Raw genomic sequence first — 15,005 nt, forward strand, 5'->3', positions numbered from 1 at the left:
CGTCCCGGTGACAGACGGGGGGTCCCGGTGTCCCCCCACTCCACGGGTGACAACCGGGGGGTCCCTGTGACAGCCGGGGGTCGCAGCGTCCCCTTCACTTCCCGAGCGACAAACGAGGGGGTCCCGGTGACAAACGGGGGGTCCCGGTGCCCCCTCACCCCACAGGGGACAAATGGGGGACCCCTGTGCCAAGCGGGGGTCGCGGTGTCCCCTCCACTCCCTGGGGGACAAACGGGGTCCCAGTGCTAAAAGGGGGTCCCCGTGCCAAACGGGAGTCGCGGTGCCACACGGGGGTCCCCGTGCCAAACGGAGGTCCCGGTGTCCCGGTGCCAAACGGGGAATCTGGTGCCAAACGGGGGGTCCCTGTGCCAAATCACGGTGTGCCCTTCGCTCCCCGGGGACAAATGGGGGTCCCGATACCGAGCGGGGGTCCCGGTGCCGCGCGGGGTTCCCCAGCGCCAAAGGGGAGCCCCAACGTCCCGGTGCCAAACGGGGCAGTCCCGGTGTCCTGGTGCCATGCGGGGGTCCCGGTGCCACACGGGGGTCCCGGTGCCACACGGGGGTGGTGATATCCCGGTGCCACGCAGAGATCACGGTGACAAATGAGGGGTCCCGCTGCCGGGCAGGAGTCCCCGTGCCGCGCGACGGTCCCGGTGCCCCGGTGCCGAGCGGGGATCTCGGTGCCAGGCGGGGGTGGCAGCGCCAAGCGGTGCCCCGGCGCCACGTGGGGGTCCCGGTGCCAGGCGGGGATCCCGGTGCCAAACGAGGGGTCCCGGCGCCGGGGCCTGTGGGGGTCCCGGTGTCCCGGTGACAAATGGGGGGTCCCGGTGCCAGGCGGGGATCCCGGTGACAAATGGGGGGGTCCCGGCGCCGGGGCCTGCGGGGGTCCCGGTGTCCCGGTGCCAAATGAGGGGTCCCGGTGCCAGGCGGGGATCCCGGTGCCAAACGAGGGGCGCCGGCGCCCCGGAGCCCCTCAGGGCGCGGCGTTGGCGGCCGCCTTGCCCTTGGCCAGCACCTTCTTGTCCTTGACGCGGCGGTTCTGGAACCAGATGGTGATCTGGCGCTCGCTCAGCCGCGTGGCCGCCGCGATCTTGCGGCGCCGCTCGCGGGTGATGAAGCGGCCGCGGGCGAACTCCTGCTCCAGCTCCCGCAGCTGCCCCTTGCTGTACGGAACGCGCTTCCTGCGGGCCCGCCGCAGCGACAGCGACAGCGAGCAGCCCTCGGCCGGGCACGGCGCCGAGCCCTCTGCGGGGACAGCGGGGACGGCGGGGACACGGGGGGACGGCCGGGATAGAGGGGACACGGGGGGACAGCGGGGATAGAGGGGACAGCGGGGACAGCGGGGATAGAGGGGATAGAGGGGATAGAGGGGACAGCGAGACACGGGGGGATAGAGGGGATAGAGGGGACAGCGGGGACAGCGGGGACGGCGGGGACAGCGGGGATAGAGGGGACACGGGGGGCACAGCGGGGGGACAGCGGGGACAGCGGGGATAGAGGGGATAGAGGGGACAGCGAGACACGTGGGGATAGAGGGGACACGGGGGGACAGCGGGGATAGAGGGGACAGCGGGGACAGCGGGGACACGGAGGGACACGGAGGGATAGAGGGGACACGGGGGGACAGCGGGGACACGGGGGGACACAGGGGGACAAGGGGGGATAGAGGGGACACGGGGGCACAGCGGGGATAGAGGGGACAGCGGGACAGCGGGGGACACGGGGGGATAGAGGGGACAGCAGGGACACGGAGGGACACAGGGGGACACGGGGGGATAGAGGGGATATGGGGGCATAGAGAGGGGGCAGGGGGAACATGGGGGGATAACGGGGACAGAGGGGACAGCGGGGACATGGAGGGACAGCGGGGACACGGAGGGACACGGGGGGACACGGAGGATAGAAGGGACAGCAGGACACGGCGGGGATAACGGGACATGGGGGGATAGAGAGCAGATAACGGGACAGCGGGGACACGGGGGGACAGCGGGGACACGGGGGGGACAGCAGGACATGGGAGGACAACGGGACACGGGGGACAGAGGGGACACGAGGGGGACAGAGGGGACACGGGGATATGGATGATAACGGGACACGGCGACAGAGAGGGGACAGCAGGGACACCGTGGGGACAGGGGGGACATCGGGGACAGCGGACATGGGGTGACACGGGGGGACATGGGGCGGGATACAGCGGGGACACGGGGGGACAACGGGGACAGTGGGAATAGACAGGGGACAGAGGGGACACGGGGGGACAACGGGGACAGCGGGGATAGAGAGGGGACAGAGGGGACACGGGGGGACAACGGGGACAGCGGGGATAGAGAGGGGACAGAGGGGACACGGGGGGACAACGGGGACAGCGGGGATAGACAGGGGACAGAGGGGACAGACAGGGGACAGAGGGGACAGAGGGGACGCGGCGATATGGGAACATAAAAGGGGCACAACGGGGACCGGGGGGGACAGAGAGGACACGGGGGGACAGAGAGGGGATAGAGCGAGGACACCGGGGGACAGCGAGGATGCAGGGGCACAGCGGGGACACGGGGGACACAGAGGGACAGAGCGGGGTCACAGCGGGGTCACTGCGGCCCCCAAAGCCCCCCCAAACCCCCCAGCCCGGCCCGGCCCGGCCCCGCCCGCCGAGGTTTGAAATTGTTCCCTCCTGGCCCCTCCTGCCATTGAAAGGTTTCCCAGATCCGAATCCTCCCTCCAAATATTGAAAATTAAATAATTCCTATGTTCTGCCTCTTGATATTGAAAGGTTTCGAAATTCTCTATTCTCCCTCTCCATCTCTAAAAAAACCCTATTTTCTATATTCTTCCTCTTGATGTTGAAAGGTTTTAAAGCTCGATATTCTCTTTCTTGGCATTTAAAAACATTTAAATTCTATGTTCTTTGTCTTGGCATTGAAAGTTTTTAAAGTCCTGTGTTCTCTCTTTCGATATTTAAAAATTTTTGAAGTTCTACATCTATCATACATACATACATATGTAAAGATTTTAAAGTCCTATATTCTCCCTCTCGATATTCAAATACTTTACATTTCTATATTCTCCCTCTAGATATTGAAAGATTTTGAAGCTCTGTGTTCTCCCTCTCGATAGTTCAAATTTTGGAGGTTCTGTGTTCTCCCTGTCGGTATTTCAAGGTTTGGGTTTAATTCCCCGCATTTTTGAACTTTTCCACCCTGAGGAGCCGGAAATGTCACCGGGGACCCCCGAGAACGGACCCTGAATGTCATTTTCTGAACCCCATAATATCTCATCTGAACCCCCATAAATGATCGATTGAATTCTAATTAATGATCCTCTGAACCCCCATAAATGATCCTTTGAATTCCGATAAATGATCGCTTGAATTCTGATAATTGATCGCTTGAATTTTGAGAAATGATCATCTGAGTTCCGATAAACCATCATTCGAACACCCATAAACGATAATTTGAATTCTGATAAACGATAATTTGAATTCTGATAAATGATCGCTGGGATTCTGATAAACGGTAATTTGAATTCTGATAAATGATCACTGGGATTCTGATAAATGGTAATCTGAATTCCGATAAACGCTCATTCGAGCCGCCATCGATCACCTTCCGCCTCCCTGCTCGGAGTTAGGAACGGCCGTGATAAATTCAGTTTAGCTCAATTATTGCCATTATTACAATTATTAACATTATTGTTATCATTGTTTTGTGCGCCCCAACCTTCCCAGCACATCCCAAACTCCCCAACCCTAAACCCAGCCCAGAGCCCAAATCCCCCGACCCAGAGCTAAACCCGCGCTAAAGCCGGCTCGGTTTAACCCTGACCCAGAGCTAAACCCGAGCCAAACCCGGCTCGGTTTAACCCTGACCCAGAGCTAAACCCGGCTCGGTTTAACCCTGACCCAGAGCTAAACCCGAGCCAAACCCGGCTCGGTTTAACCCTGACCCAGAGCCCCAACCGCGCTAAAGCCGGTTCCCATTAACCCCAGCCAGGAGCCCAAACCCGAGTTAACCTGGCTCGGTTTAACCCCTACACAGGCCAAACCCGGTTCCCGTTAACCCCAGCCAGGAGCCCAAACCCGCGCTAAACCTGGCTCGGTTTAACCCCTACACAGGCCAAACCCGGCTCGGTTTAACCCGGGCCAGGAGCCCAAACCCGCGCTAAAGCCGGCTCGGTTTAACCCTGACCCAGAGCTAAACCCGCGCTAAACCCGGCTCGGTTTAACCCTGACCCAGAGCTAAACCCGCGCTAAACCCGGTTCCCGTTAACCCCGGTGCCCAGACCCCTCTAACCCCAGCTCGGTTTAACCCCTCGGTTGCCGTGTCGGCACCTGCGAAGTGCGGCTTGAGCAGGAGCCCGGCCGGGTTTCCCCCTGCCCCAGAGCCCAAACCCGGGCTAAACCCGGTTCCCGCTAATCCCAGACCCCAAACCTGCGCTAATCCCGGCCCGGTTTAACCCCTGCGTGCCCTCACCCCCCTGCCCCCGGCCCGGTTTAACCCCTTGGTGCCCTCGGTACCTGCGAAGTGCGGCTTGAGCAGGAACGGGCCCTGCTCCTTGGGGCAGCACCTCTGGCCGGCCCAGCCCGCGCCCAGCGCCCCCCAGGGCTGGGGGCACCCCCCGAACGCCCCGTCCGGGCCCAGCAGCGCCTCGGGCCGCGCCTCGCCCAGCGCGGGCACCACGGGCACGTCCAGGTAGCCGGGCACGGGCGGGTAGGGCGCGCCGTAACCCGGGTAAAAGGCGAACTCGGCCGGGCGGCTCTGCGGCTCCTCGGCGCCCGCGGGCGGCTCCAGGAACTTCTCGGGGGTGCCCGCGAAGGGCCCCGGGGGGCTCGGGCCGCCTTTGAGCGAGCCCCGGCCCGCCCGGCACGGGTAGAAGCCCCCGCCGAAGCAGCCGTAGGGCAGCGGGGCCGAGCCCGGCGGGGCCTTGGGCGGCTCCGGCTCCGGGGGGAAGGCGGCGTTCATCCCGGCACCGGCACCGGCACCGGCAGGAGCGGGAGGAGGAGGAGGAGGAGCGGGAGGAAGGAGCGGCCGGGGCTGCGCGGCCCCGAAGGCGCCGCCCGGAGCCAGGAGCCCCTCGAGGCCCGGGGGCTGCATGGGGGGCGCGGCGGGGCCCGGGGCATGGGGAACGGGAGCGGGGACGGGGATGGGAACGGGGACGGGGACGGGAAGCGGAGAGGCCGCTCCGAGGCACCGGCGCTGCCCGCGGGGGTCCCGCTGGGTTTAAAAGGCCCCGAGCCGCCCCCCTGACGCAACGGGAGGAGGTTCGAGCGTTGGTTGGTGGATAACGGGGAAAAAAGGGAGGGGGGGAAAAGGGAAAAATCCAGCCCCGCACCGGGGGACAAAAAAAAAAAAAAAAAAAAAATGCGGCGGTGTCAATAAAGAGCTGGAGAAATTGCGAAAATGGTTTTATTGGCAGGGAGAGGAGGAGGAGGAGGAAGAGGAGGAAGAGGAGGAGGAGGGGGGACCCCCCCTGCGGGCGGCAGGAGGGGACTCGGAGGTGGTGGCTGGGAAAGAAAATATATATAAAAAAAAAGGAATAAAGAATAAAGATTAAAAAGAAATTTAAAAAAAAAAGAAAAAAAAAAAAGATTTAAAAAAAAATTTAAAAATAAAGAAAGAAAATTTAAAATAAAAAATAATACAAAATAAAAAAGATATAAAAAAGAATAAAAAGAATAAAAAATAAAGAATAAAAAAATAAAGAATAAAAAATAAAATTAAAAATAAAAATATAAAATAAAAGAACAGAGAATGAGGAATAAAAATAAATATTCAAAAATAATCATAAAATAAAGATTAAAAAATAAAAAATAGAAATAGAAAATAGAGAACAAAAAATAAAAAATATCAAAAAATAAAACAAATAAAAATATAAATAAAAATAAAAATTAAAAATGGTGCGGGGAAGGCAGAGGTGGGGAAATGGGGGAAAAAGAAGGGAGAAAAGGCACAATCAGGAACGGCAGGACCAGGGTGGAAAAATCCGCACTGGGGTTAAAACCGCCTTCATTTTTAATGTTTAATTTCAGATTTTTGAATGGTTTGCTCACAGTCGGGTCCAGGGGGGCTCTGCTGCCCATCCCGAGCCCGGGGACGGGGCCGGAGCTCCCTCCCAGCCCCACCTGCCCCTCCTCGGGGCTTCCTCCCCTCCAAAACCCCAAAATCCCCGAAATTCCGCCCCCGTGGGGACGGCGCTTCGCCCTCAGGGCCCTGGAATTCGGGCGAGAGAGGGAAATTTCATTTCCTGGCCGTCCGAGAGCATCCGCACCTGAAATATCCCAAATATCCGGGACCTGCCCGGGCTCCGCTCCGCTGGGACCTCAGCGCCCGTCTGCAGTTATTGGGAGTCTGGAAATTCCTCCCAGTTTTTACCAATTCCTCCCAGCTTTTACCAATTCCTCCCAGTTTTTACCAATTCCTCCCAGGTTTTACCAAATTCCTCCCAGTTTTTACCAATTCCTCCCAGTTTCGGCAATTCCTCTAATTTTCCCCAATTCCTCCCTGTTTTTACCAATTCCTCCCATTTTCTACCAATTCCTCCCAGTTTTTACCAATTCCTCCCATTTGTTACCAATTCCTCCCAGCTTTTACCAATTCCTCCCAGTTTTTACCAATTCCTCCCAGTTTCGGCAATTCCTCTCATTTTCCCCAATTCCTCCCATTTTTGCCAATCCCTCCCATTTACCAATTCCTGCCAGTTTTACCAATTCCTCCTAATTTCTCTAATTCCTGCCATTTTCGCCAGTCCCTCCCATTTTCACCAATTCCCCCCCCCCCCATTTTTTACCCCCAATTCCTCCCAATTTCTGCCAATTCCTCCCATTTTCGCCAATCCCTCCCCTTTTCGCCAGTTCCTCCCTTTTTTACCAATCCCTCCCATTCACCAATTTCCCCCCCATTTTTTACCCCCAATTCCTCCCAATTTCTGCCAATCCCTCCCAATTTCGCCAATTCCGCCCCATTTTCCCCAATCCCTCCCATTTTCCCCAATTTTTTCCCCCGATTCCTCCCAATTTCCGGCAATTCCTTTCATTTATTTTCCATAAATGTCTGGGAAAAAAAAAAGGGGAAATGGGAAAAGGAACCGGAAAATCCCTTTGGATTTTCCCGGGGGGGAGCAGGTGGACAGACAGACGGACGGACGGACGTGGGGCGAGGGATTCCACGGGTCTGGAAGAGTTTGGGGTGAATTAATTAATAATAATTAATAATAATAATTAAATCACCCCGCCGCTTGAAGCCACCCCGGGATTTTTAATTGGCTCTACACGTGCTGCAAACAGATTTTTTTTTAATGTTTTTCCTTTTCCCCTCCGTTTTCTTCCCAAAAAGAAACGCTCGGGGAAAAGCTTTGCCCAAATCTCTCCCCAAGGCAACTTCGGCTCCTTTCTCCCGGAGGTTTCTGCCCCAAAACCGCAATAAAATTCAATTTTCTGCGGCTTTTTGGGGCCGCCAAAGGCACAGGAACCCGCTGGAAATGGGGGCTGGGGAGAAGATGGGGAAAATCGCAATTATCCCCCAATTAGGGGGAAATCCCAATTATCCCCAATACCCCAAACACAACCCTGAATCCACCCCTAAAAAAACCCCAAAAAACCCCCCAAAAAACCCCCCAAAAACCGCGATCTCCCACTGACAGGAAAAAAAAAAAAATTAAGATACAAATAAAAAATTCGAATTTCTGCAGGAAAAAACCGAATAAAACCCAAAAACCCGCCAAGTTCCAACCTCCCAAAGCTCCTTTATCCCATTTTTTCCCCCTTTATTTTCCTTTTTTTCTCCCTTTTTTTCCCCTTTTTTCCCATTTTTTCCCATTTTTTCCCCTTTTTCCCCCATTTCCCCTCCCAGCCCCGCACCCCGCGCTGTTTGCGAGGCTCTCGGCGGGGAAGGTCGGGCAGAGCCGAGGTCAAGGCCAAGTTGAAAGTTAAAAACCTTCAAAAAGCTCCGGGCGCTCCGGAGCCCTCGCTCCCGGCCGCGATTTTGGGGCAAAAAAACCCCGGATTTGTCCCAAATTTGCGGCTGAATTTGGACCCGCGGCCGCTGGCATTCCCTGTGAGTTTTCAGCCCTTTAATTCCTTTTAGTTAATTTGATTTTCCAGCCCTTTAATTTGTGCGATTTTTTGGCGCTGAGGATTTCCCCGCCTGTTTTCATTTGTTTGCTTTTTCACTGTGGATTTTCCTGCCCCGTTTTCAACCCTTCAATTCACTTAAATTTATTTAATTTTTTAGCGCTGCGGATTTCTCTGCGGGTTTTCAACCCTTTTAATTCCTTTTAATTAATTTGATTTTTAGCGCTGAGGACTTCCCTGCCTGTTTTCAGCCCTTTAAAATATTTTAATTTTATCGCTGAGGATTTCCTGCCCTTGAATTCCTTTTGCTTTTTTTGCTTTTTGGCGCTGAGGATTCTCAGCCCTTTCGGTGCCTTTGATTTTTTATTTTTTAACGCACAAAGGAGGAAAAGCTGGAGAGGGATCGGCCGCGCTCGGACACCTCGAAAAACCAAAGAACGGAGCTAAAATTGGGTAAAAATCTGATTTTTTTTTTCCCTTTCCCGAGGAGCCGCGGTGAGTGGGGCTTTGTCCCGGCCCCGCGGGCAGAAATTTCCCTTTTTCACCCCAAAAAGGCCTTTTGTTTCATTTATTACAATTTTTCCCCAAATTCCTTTTAAACCCTCGGAAAATTCCGAGCGGGCTCAGCCGCGGGAGCCGTTTGAAAATGTGATTGAATTGAGTTAAAAACGGGATTTCATGGAGTATAAAAATGCGATTTAATCGAGTTTAAAAACGGGATTTAATCTAGTTTAAAACCGGGATTTATTCGAGTTAAAAAATGCGATTTAATCGAGTTAAAATCGTGATTTGAGTTTCAAAATGCGATTTAATCGAGTTTATAAACGCGATTTCCACCCCGACAATGAGATTTTTCTTCTTTGAGGATTTCAGGGAAAATTTCAGCGCTTAAAGCAAAAACAACGGGTTCGTCTTAAAGGATAAAAATCTGAATTTTTCACCGGCTCCTCTCTCAAAACCGACATGAAAATTATCAAGCGCCCTTATCAGTTTGCAGCCCTTCTTTTATTCCATTCTCCACAGGATCCATTTAATATTTATCCCATCTGGAGCCCGAAGAAATCTCTGGAGCGACTTTTAAAAAGTCTGGGATTTTATTTTATTTCATTTTATTTTTAAAGCCATTGAATCGGAACCATCATCGCAAAACACAAAGGGGGGAGGAAAAAAAATAATAAAAATCCAAACCCAGCCCAAACCCCAGAGCGGTTTGAAGAGGAGATTAAAAAGAAAGAAATTGGAACTCCTGCAAGAGTTCACGTTTGGAAATAATCAATGGCTGGAAAATTGGATCGGGGCTCTGGAAGGGAGCCCGGCCCCGCTCGCCGACCCTGGCAAGATTTGGGGAGCAAAAAATCAAATCAAGACCGAACATTTCTCGTCATTTTGACCTTTAATTTCGTTTTTCGCCCCAAATCGCCGCTCAGCTCCCGGGGCAGAGGGGTTGGGCTGCGGCGGTTCCTCGGCCGGCGCCGAGTTTGGGTTTTGTCGGTGGAATTTGGGTTTTCCAGCGCAGTTTTGGGGATCCTTTGAACGGGTCCTGGCAGGGGAACAGAGAGCGCGGCCCTGGCGCCAGCGCGGCCCCGGAGCCGCTGCCGGGGCGGGGGAGTCCGGACCTGGGGGCTTTGTGGGTTTTGGGGTGGATGTGGGGCAAATCCAGACCCGGGGGTTCTGTGGGATCACGTTTGGGGTGCATGTGAGTGATTCCAGACTCGGGGATTTTGTAGGATCCATTTTTGGGGTGGAGGGGGTCCAGAGCTGGGGGTTTGTAGGTTTTGGGGTGGATATGGGGGAAATCCAGACTCGGGGGTTCTGTGGGATCACTTTTGGGGAGGATGGGGCGACCCCAGACCCAAGGAGTCCGTAGGATCCGTTTTGGGGTGGATGTAGGAGATTCCAGTCCCTTGGATCCGGTTTTGGGGAGAGATTTTGGGCGATTCCAGGCCCGGGGGTCTCGTAGATCCCTTTGGGGACGATGTGGGAGATTCCAGACTCAGGGATTTTATAGGATCCGTTTTGGAGTGGATGGAGCAATTCCAGACTCAGGGATTTTGTAGGATCCATTTTTGGGGTGGATGGGACGATTCCAGACCCTTGGATCCGGTTTTGGGAAGAGTTTTCTGGGTGATTCCAGGCCCAGGGGTCTCGTAGATCCCTTTGGGGTCGATGTGGGGGGATTCATGACCCGGGGGCTGTCGGATCCATTTTTGGGGTGGGTGGGGCGATTCCAGACCCAGGAGGACTCTTGGATCTGGTCTGGGGAGAGATTTTGGGGTTTGGGGGTGGATGGGGCTGTTCCAGTCCCTTGGATCTGGTTTTGGGGAGAGATTTAAGGGTTTTGGGGTGGATGGGGTGATTCCAGACTCAGAGGGTCTCTTGGATCCATTTTGGGGTGGATGGAGTGATTCCAGACCCAGGGTTCTGCTGGATCCGGTTTCAGGGAGAGATTTTGGGGTGGTTCCAGAACCGGGGGTCTCGCAGATCCCTTTGGGGTGGATGTGGGGGATTCATGACCTGGGGGTTCCCTTGGATCCATTTTGGGGTCCATCCACCCCATCCACAAATCCATTCCTGGATCTGTCCATGGATCCATCATCCATCCATCATCCATCCATCCATCATCCATCCCTCATCCATCCATCCATCCATCCATCCATCATCCATCCATCCATCATCCATCATCCATCCATCCATCATCCATCCATCCATCCATCCATCCATCATCCATCCATCCATCCATCCATCCATCATCCATCCATCATCCATCCATCATCCATCATCCATCATCCATCCATCCATCATCCATCCATCCATCATCCATCCATCCATCCATCCATCCATCCATCATCCATCCATCATCCATCCATCCATCATCCATCATCCATCCATCCATCATCCATCCATCCGTGGATCCATCCATCCATCCATCCATGTATCCATTATCCATCCATCCATCATCCATCCATCCATCCATCCATCCATCCATCCATCCATCATCCATCCATCCATCCATCCATCCATCCATCCATCCATCCATCATCCATCCATCATCCATCCATCCATCCATCCATCATCCATCCATCATCCATCCATCATCCATCCATCCATCATCCATCCATCCATCCATCCATCCATCCATCCATCCATCCATCATCCATCCATCCATCCATCCATCCATCCATCCATCATCCATCCATCATCCATCCATCATCCATCCATCATCCATCCATCCATCCATCCATCCATCCATCATCCATCCATCCATCCATCCATCCATCCATCATCCATCATCCATCCATCATCCATCCATCATCCATCCATCATCCATCCATCCATCCATCCATCCATCCATCCATCCATCCATCATCCATCCATCCATCCATCCATCCATCCATCCATCCATCATCCATCCATCCATCCATCCATCCATCCATCCATCCATCGTCCGTCCGTCTGTCTGTCTGTCCCCGCTCTCTGTGGCTCCCAGGGCCAGGAGGGCAGACACGGTTTTGGGCGGAATCAGCCGGATTTTGTCCCTCTTACCCACAGATGTGCCCTGCTGAAGGTTCCTGTCCCATCCCTGTCCCTGTCCCATCCCCGTCCCTGTCCCATCCCATCCCCATCCCTGTCCCTGTCCCATCCCTGTCCCATCCCTGTCCCTGTCCCGACCCTGTCCCATCCCTGTCCCATCCCTGTCCCATCCCTGTCCCGACCCTGTCCCATCCCTGTCCCTGTCCCGTCCCATCCCTGTCGGTCATTCCCATTGAGGACAGACGGACCCATCCTGGGAAAAGCTCCGAGGGTCCCCTGGGCAGTGACACCGCAGGGGACAGAGGGAACCCGGAATGGACTGGGGACGGACTGGGATTGGACTGGGATTGGACTGGGAATGGACTGGGAATGGACTGGGATTGGACTGGGGATGGACTGGGGATGGACTGGGAATGGACTGGGATTGGACTGGGGATGGACTGGGATTGGACTGGGGATGGACTGGGGATGGACTGGGGATGGACTGGGAATGGACTGGGGATGGACTGGGAATGGACTGGGAATGGACTGGGGATGGACTGGGGATGGACTGGGAATGGACTGGGAATGGACTGGGGACAGACTGGGATTGGACTGGGGATGGACTGGGATTGGACTGGGATTGGACTGGGGATGGACTGGGGATGGACTGGGATTGGACTGGGAATGGACTGGGATTGGACTGGGATTGGACTGGGGATGGACTGGGAATGGACTGGGATTGGACTGGGAATGGACTGGGATTGGACTGGGAATGGACTGGGAATGGACTGGGATTGGACTGGGGACAGACTGGGATTGGACTGGGGATGGACTGGGATTGGACTGGGATTGGACTGGGGATGGACTGGGGATGGACTGGGATTGGACTGGGATTGGACTGGGAATGGACTGGGAATGGACTGGGATTGGACTGGGAATGGACTGGGATTGGACTGGGAATGGACTGGGGATGGACTGGGGATGGACTGGGATTGGACTGGGAATGGACTGGGATTGGACTGGGATTGGACTGGGATTGGACTGGGATTGGACTGGGATTGGACTGGGGATGGACTGGGATTGGACTGGGATTGGACTGGGATTGGACTGGGATTGGACTGGGGATGGACTGGGATTGGACTGGGATTGGACTGGGGATGGACTGGGCCCTACCAGGGAACGAACTGGGCGTTAACAGGGAATAAACGGGGAATGAACCGGGAATGAACCGGGAATGAACCGGGAATGAACCGGGAATGAACCGGGAATGAGCTGGGGCCGGACGGGGCTGCAGAGCCCCTGAGCTCCCTCTCTGTCGCTGTCCCTGTCCCTGTCCCCCGCTGTGTCCCCGCTGCTGTCCCCGCCGTGTCCCGGCCGCGTCCCCTCCCCTGTCGGTGCCAGGGACGGGCGCGGGGAGCGGGAGGGGACAAAGTCCGCCCGGTGTCACCGCCCGGTGCCGTTTGTGCCTCCGTATGGCGGGGAGGGGACGGGGACAGGGACAAGGATGGGACAGGGAGGGGACAGGGAGGGGACAGGGAGGGGACGGGGACAGGGAGGGGACAGGGATGGGGACAGGGAGGGGACAGGGACAGGGATGGGACAGGGACAGGGAGGGGACAGGGAGGGGACAGGGACAGGGACAGGGACAGGGATGGGACAGGGACAGGGACAAGGACAGGGAGGCTCGGGGGTCTCCCCGCTCCCTCCTTGGGGTGCAGCCGGGCCTGGGGGCCCGGGGGCTCCGAGGATGCCTTAAAAATGCCCCAAAAGTGCCCCAAAAATGCCCCCAAAATTCCCCCAAAAGTGCTCAAAAAATGCCCCAAAAGTGCCTCAAAAATGCCCCCAAAAGTTCCCCAAAAAGGCCCCAAAAGGCTCAAAAAATGCCCCCCAAAAAAGTGCTCAAAAATGCCCTGAAAGCTGCCCCGAAGTGCCCCAAAAGTGCCCCAAAAGTGCCCCAAAGGCTCCGTGGCTTTCAGGATTTTCAGGATTTCTGGCGCCACCCGACGCCCGAAGTCGGGATTATTTCATTATTGCATTATCTATTTCACTATTTCACTATTTCACTATTTCATTATTTCATTATTTCATTCCTTCATTCTTTCGTTCATTCTTTCATTCTTTCATTATTTTGCTTTCATTTTCTTTTTTTTTTTTAATTTTTTCTTCTTCCTGACAAGAAGAAGGGAATGGGATCTAACGGGATCTGCTTGGGAAAACTCCAAATTTTCCTTCTGGGATCATTCCCAGACCTTTCCCATCCCATTTCTTCCCAATTTATTGTAAATAGAAACAATTAATAAATAGAAATAAAGTAGGAAAATAAATAAATAGGAAATATTATAGATATATAATGATATATACATATATATCATTATTAAAATGAATATAAATAATAACATAGATAATGAAATAAATAATATTATTTTAATATATATAATTTTAATATATATTCTATAATATTTATTATAGAATATATATTTATTATAGAAATAATATTTCTATAATAAATAGAAAAAACAATATAAAAATAAATAGAAATAGAAATGTAAATGAATATAAATATATACAATGATATTATCAAAATAAACATAAGGTTAAAGAAATAAAATTAATAAATATATTTGTTTATATAAATATATTGGTATAAAATAAATATAGATATATAATATACAAAATATATATTTGTAAATTTATATTAAAAATATTTTTATAGATTGTAAATAAATTATTAATTATAAATACTAATAAAAATAAATTACAAATAGAGATAATATATAGAAATAAAGAGAAGTAAAATAAAAATAAATAAAATAAATATAGACATATTATAAAACGAAATATAAAATAAAAACGCGAAAAATAATAAACAAAGCTCAACTTTCTTCCGCCAGGTGCCAAATAACTCAAAGGAGACCCCAAAACGTTCATTTTTGGCAGCAGATTTGTGCGCGGCCGCGGGCCCAAGGCTGCGGCTCCTTCCCAAGGCCTTTGCTGACAATAAATTGAATTTCGTGCCCCGTTTGCCGCCTGCTGACCCGGAATTCAATCGCGGGCCATAATTTCAGATTCCGTCCCGTTTGTCACCGCGGGCCCTTCCCGGAGGCTTCACCCGACGGCGCCAACGGGAACGCCGCGCTTTGGGGCTTGGGGGATTTGGGGGATTTTGGGGCATTTTGGGGATTTTGGGGATTTGGGGGATTTTGGGCATTTTGGGGCTTTGAGGGATTTGGGGGATTTTGGGGCATTTTGGGGATTTTGGGGGATTTTGGGGCTTTGAGGGATTTGGGGGATTTTGGGGCTTTGGGGGCATTTGGAGGATTTGGGGCATTTGGGGCATTTTGGGGCATTTTGGGGCATTTGTGGGGATTTTGGGGGCTTGGGTTTGGGAGCGGCGCTGCCCGGCCCCGTGTCTGTCTGTCTGTCTGTC

At 53.4% G+C, this 15,005-nt stretch overlaps 2 protein-coding genes across 3 annotated transcripts in view; both read right to left on the reverse strand.

Moving 5' to 3' along the window:
• The window catches only part of ATP5MC1 (ATP synthase membrane subunit c locus 1), a 122,245-nt gene that overhangs the window by 77,467 nt on the left and 29,773 nt on the right, over window positions 1-15,005 (reverse strand). The gene's annotated exons all lie outside the window — the stretch shown is intronic.
• LOC132084009 (homeobox protein Hox-B13-like) lies at window positions 974-4,958 on the reverse strand. Its single transcript, XM_059489004.1, has 2 exons — window positions 4,514-4,958; window positions 974-1,245 (listed from the first exon to the last, which is right to left on the reverse strand). Exons 1-2 carry the CDS (start codon window positions 4,956-4,958, stop codon window positions 974-976), a joined length of 717 nt encoding a protein of 238 aa, XP_059344987.1.

This window comes from Ammospiza nelsoni, chromosome 26, assembly GCF_027579445.1.
Source record: "Ammospiza nelsoni isolate bAmmNel1 chromosome 26, bAmmNel1.pri, whole genome shotgun sequence".
In the NCBI taxonomy this organism is placed as follows: Eukaryota; Metazoa; Chordata; class Aves; order Passeriformes; family Passerellidae; genus Ammospiza; species Ammospiza nelsoni.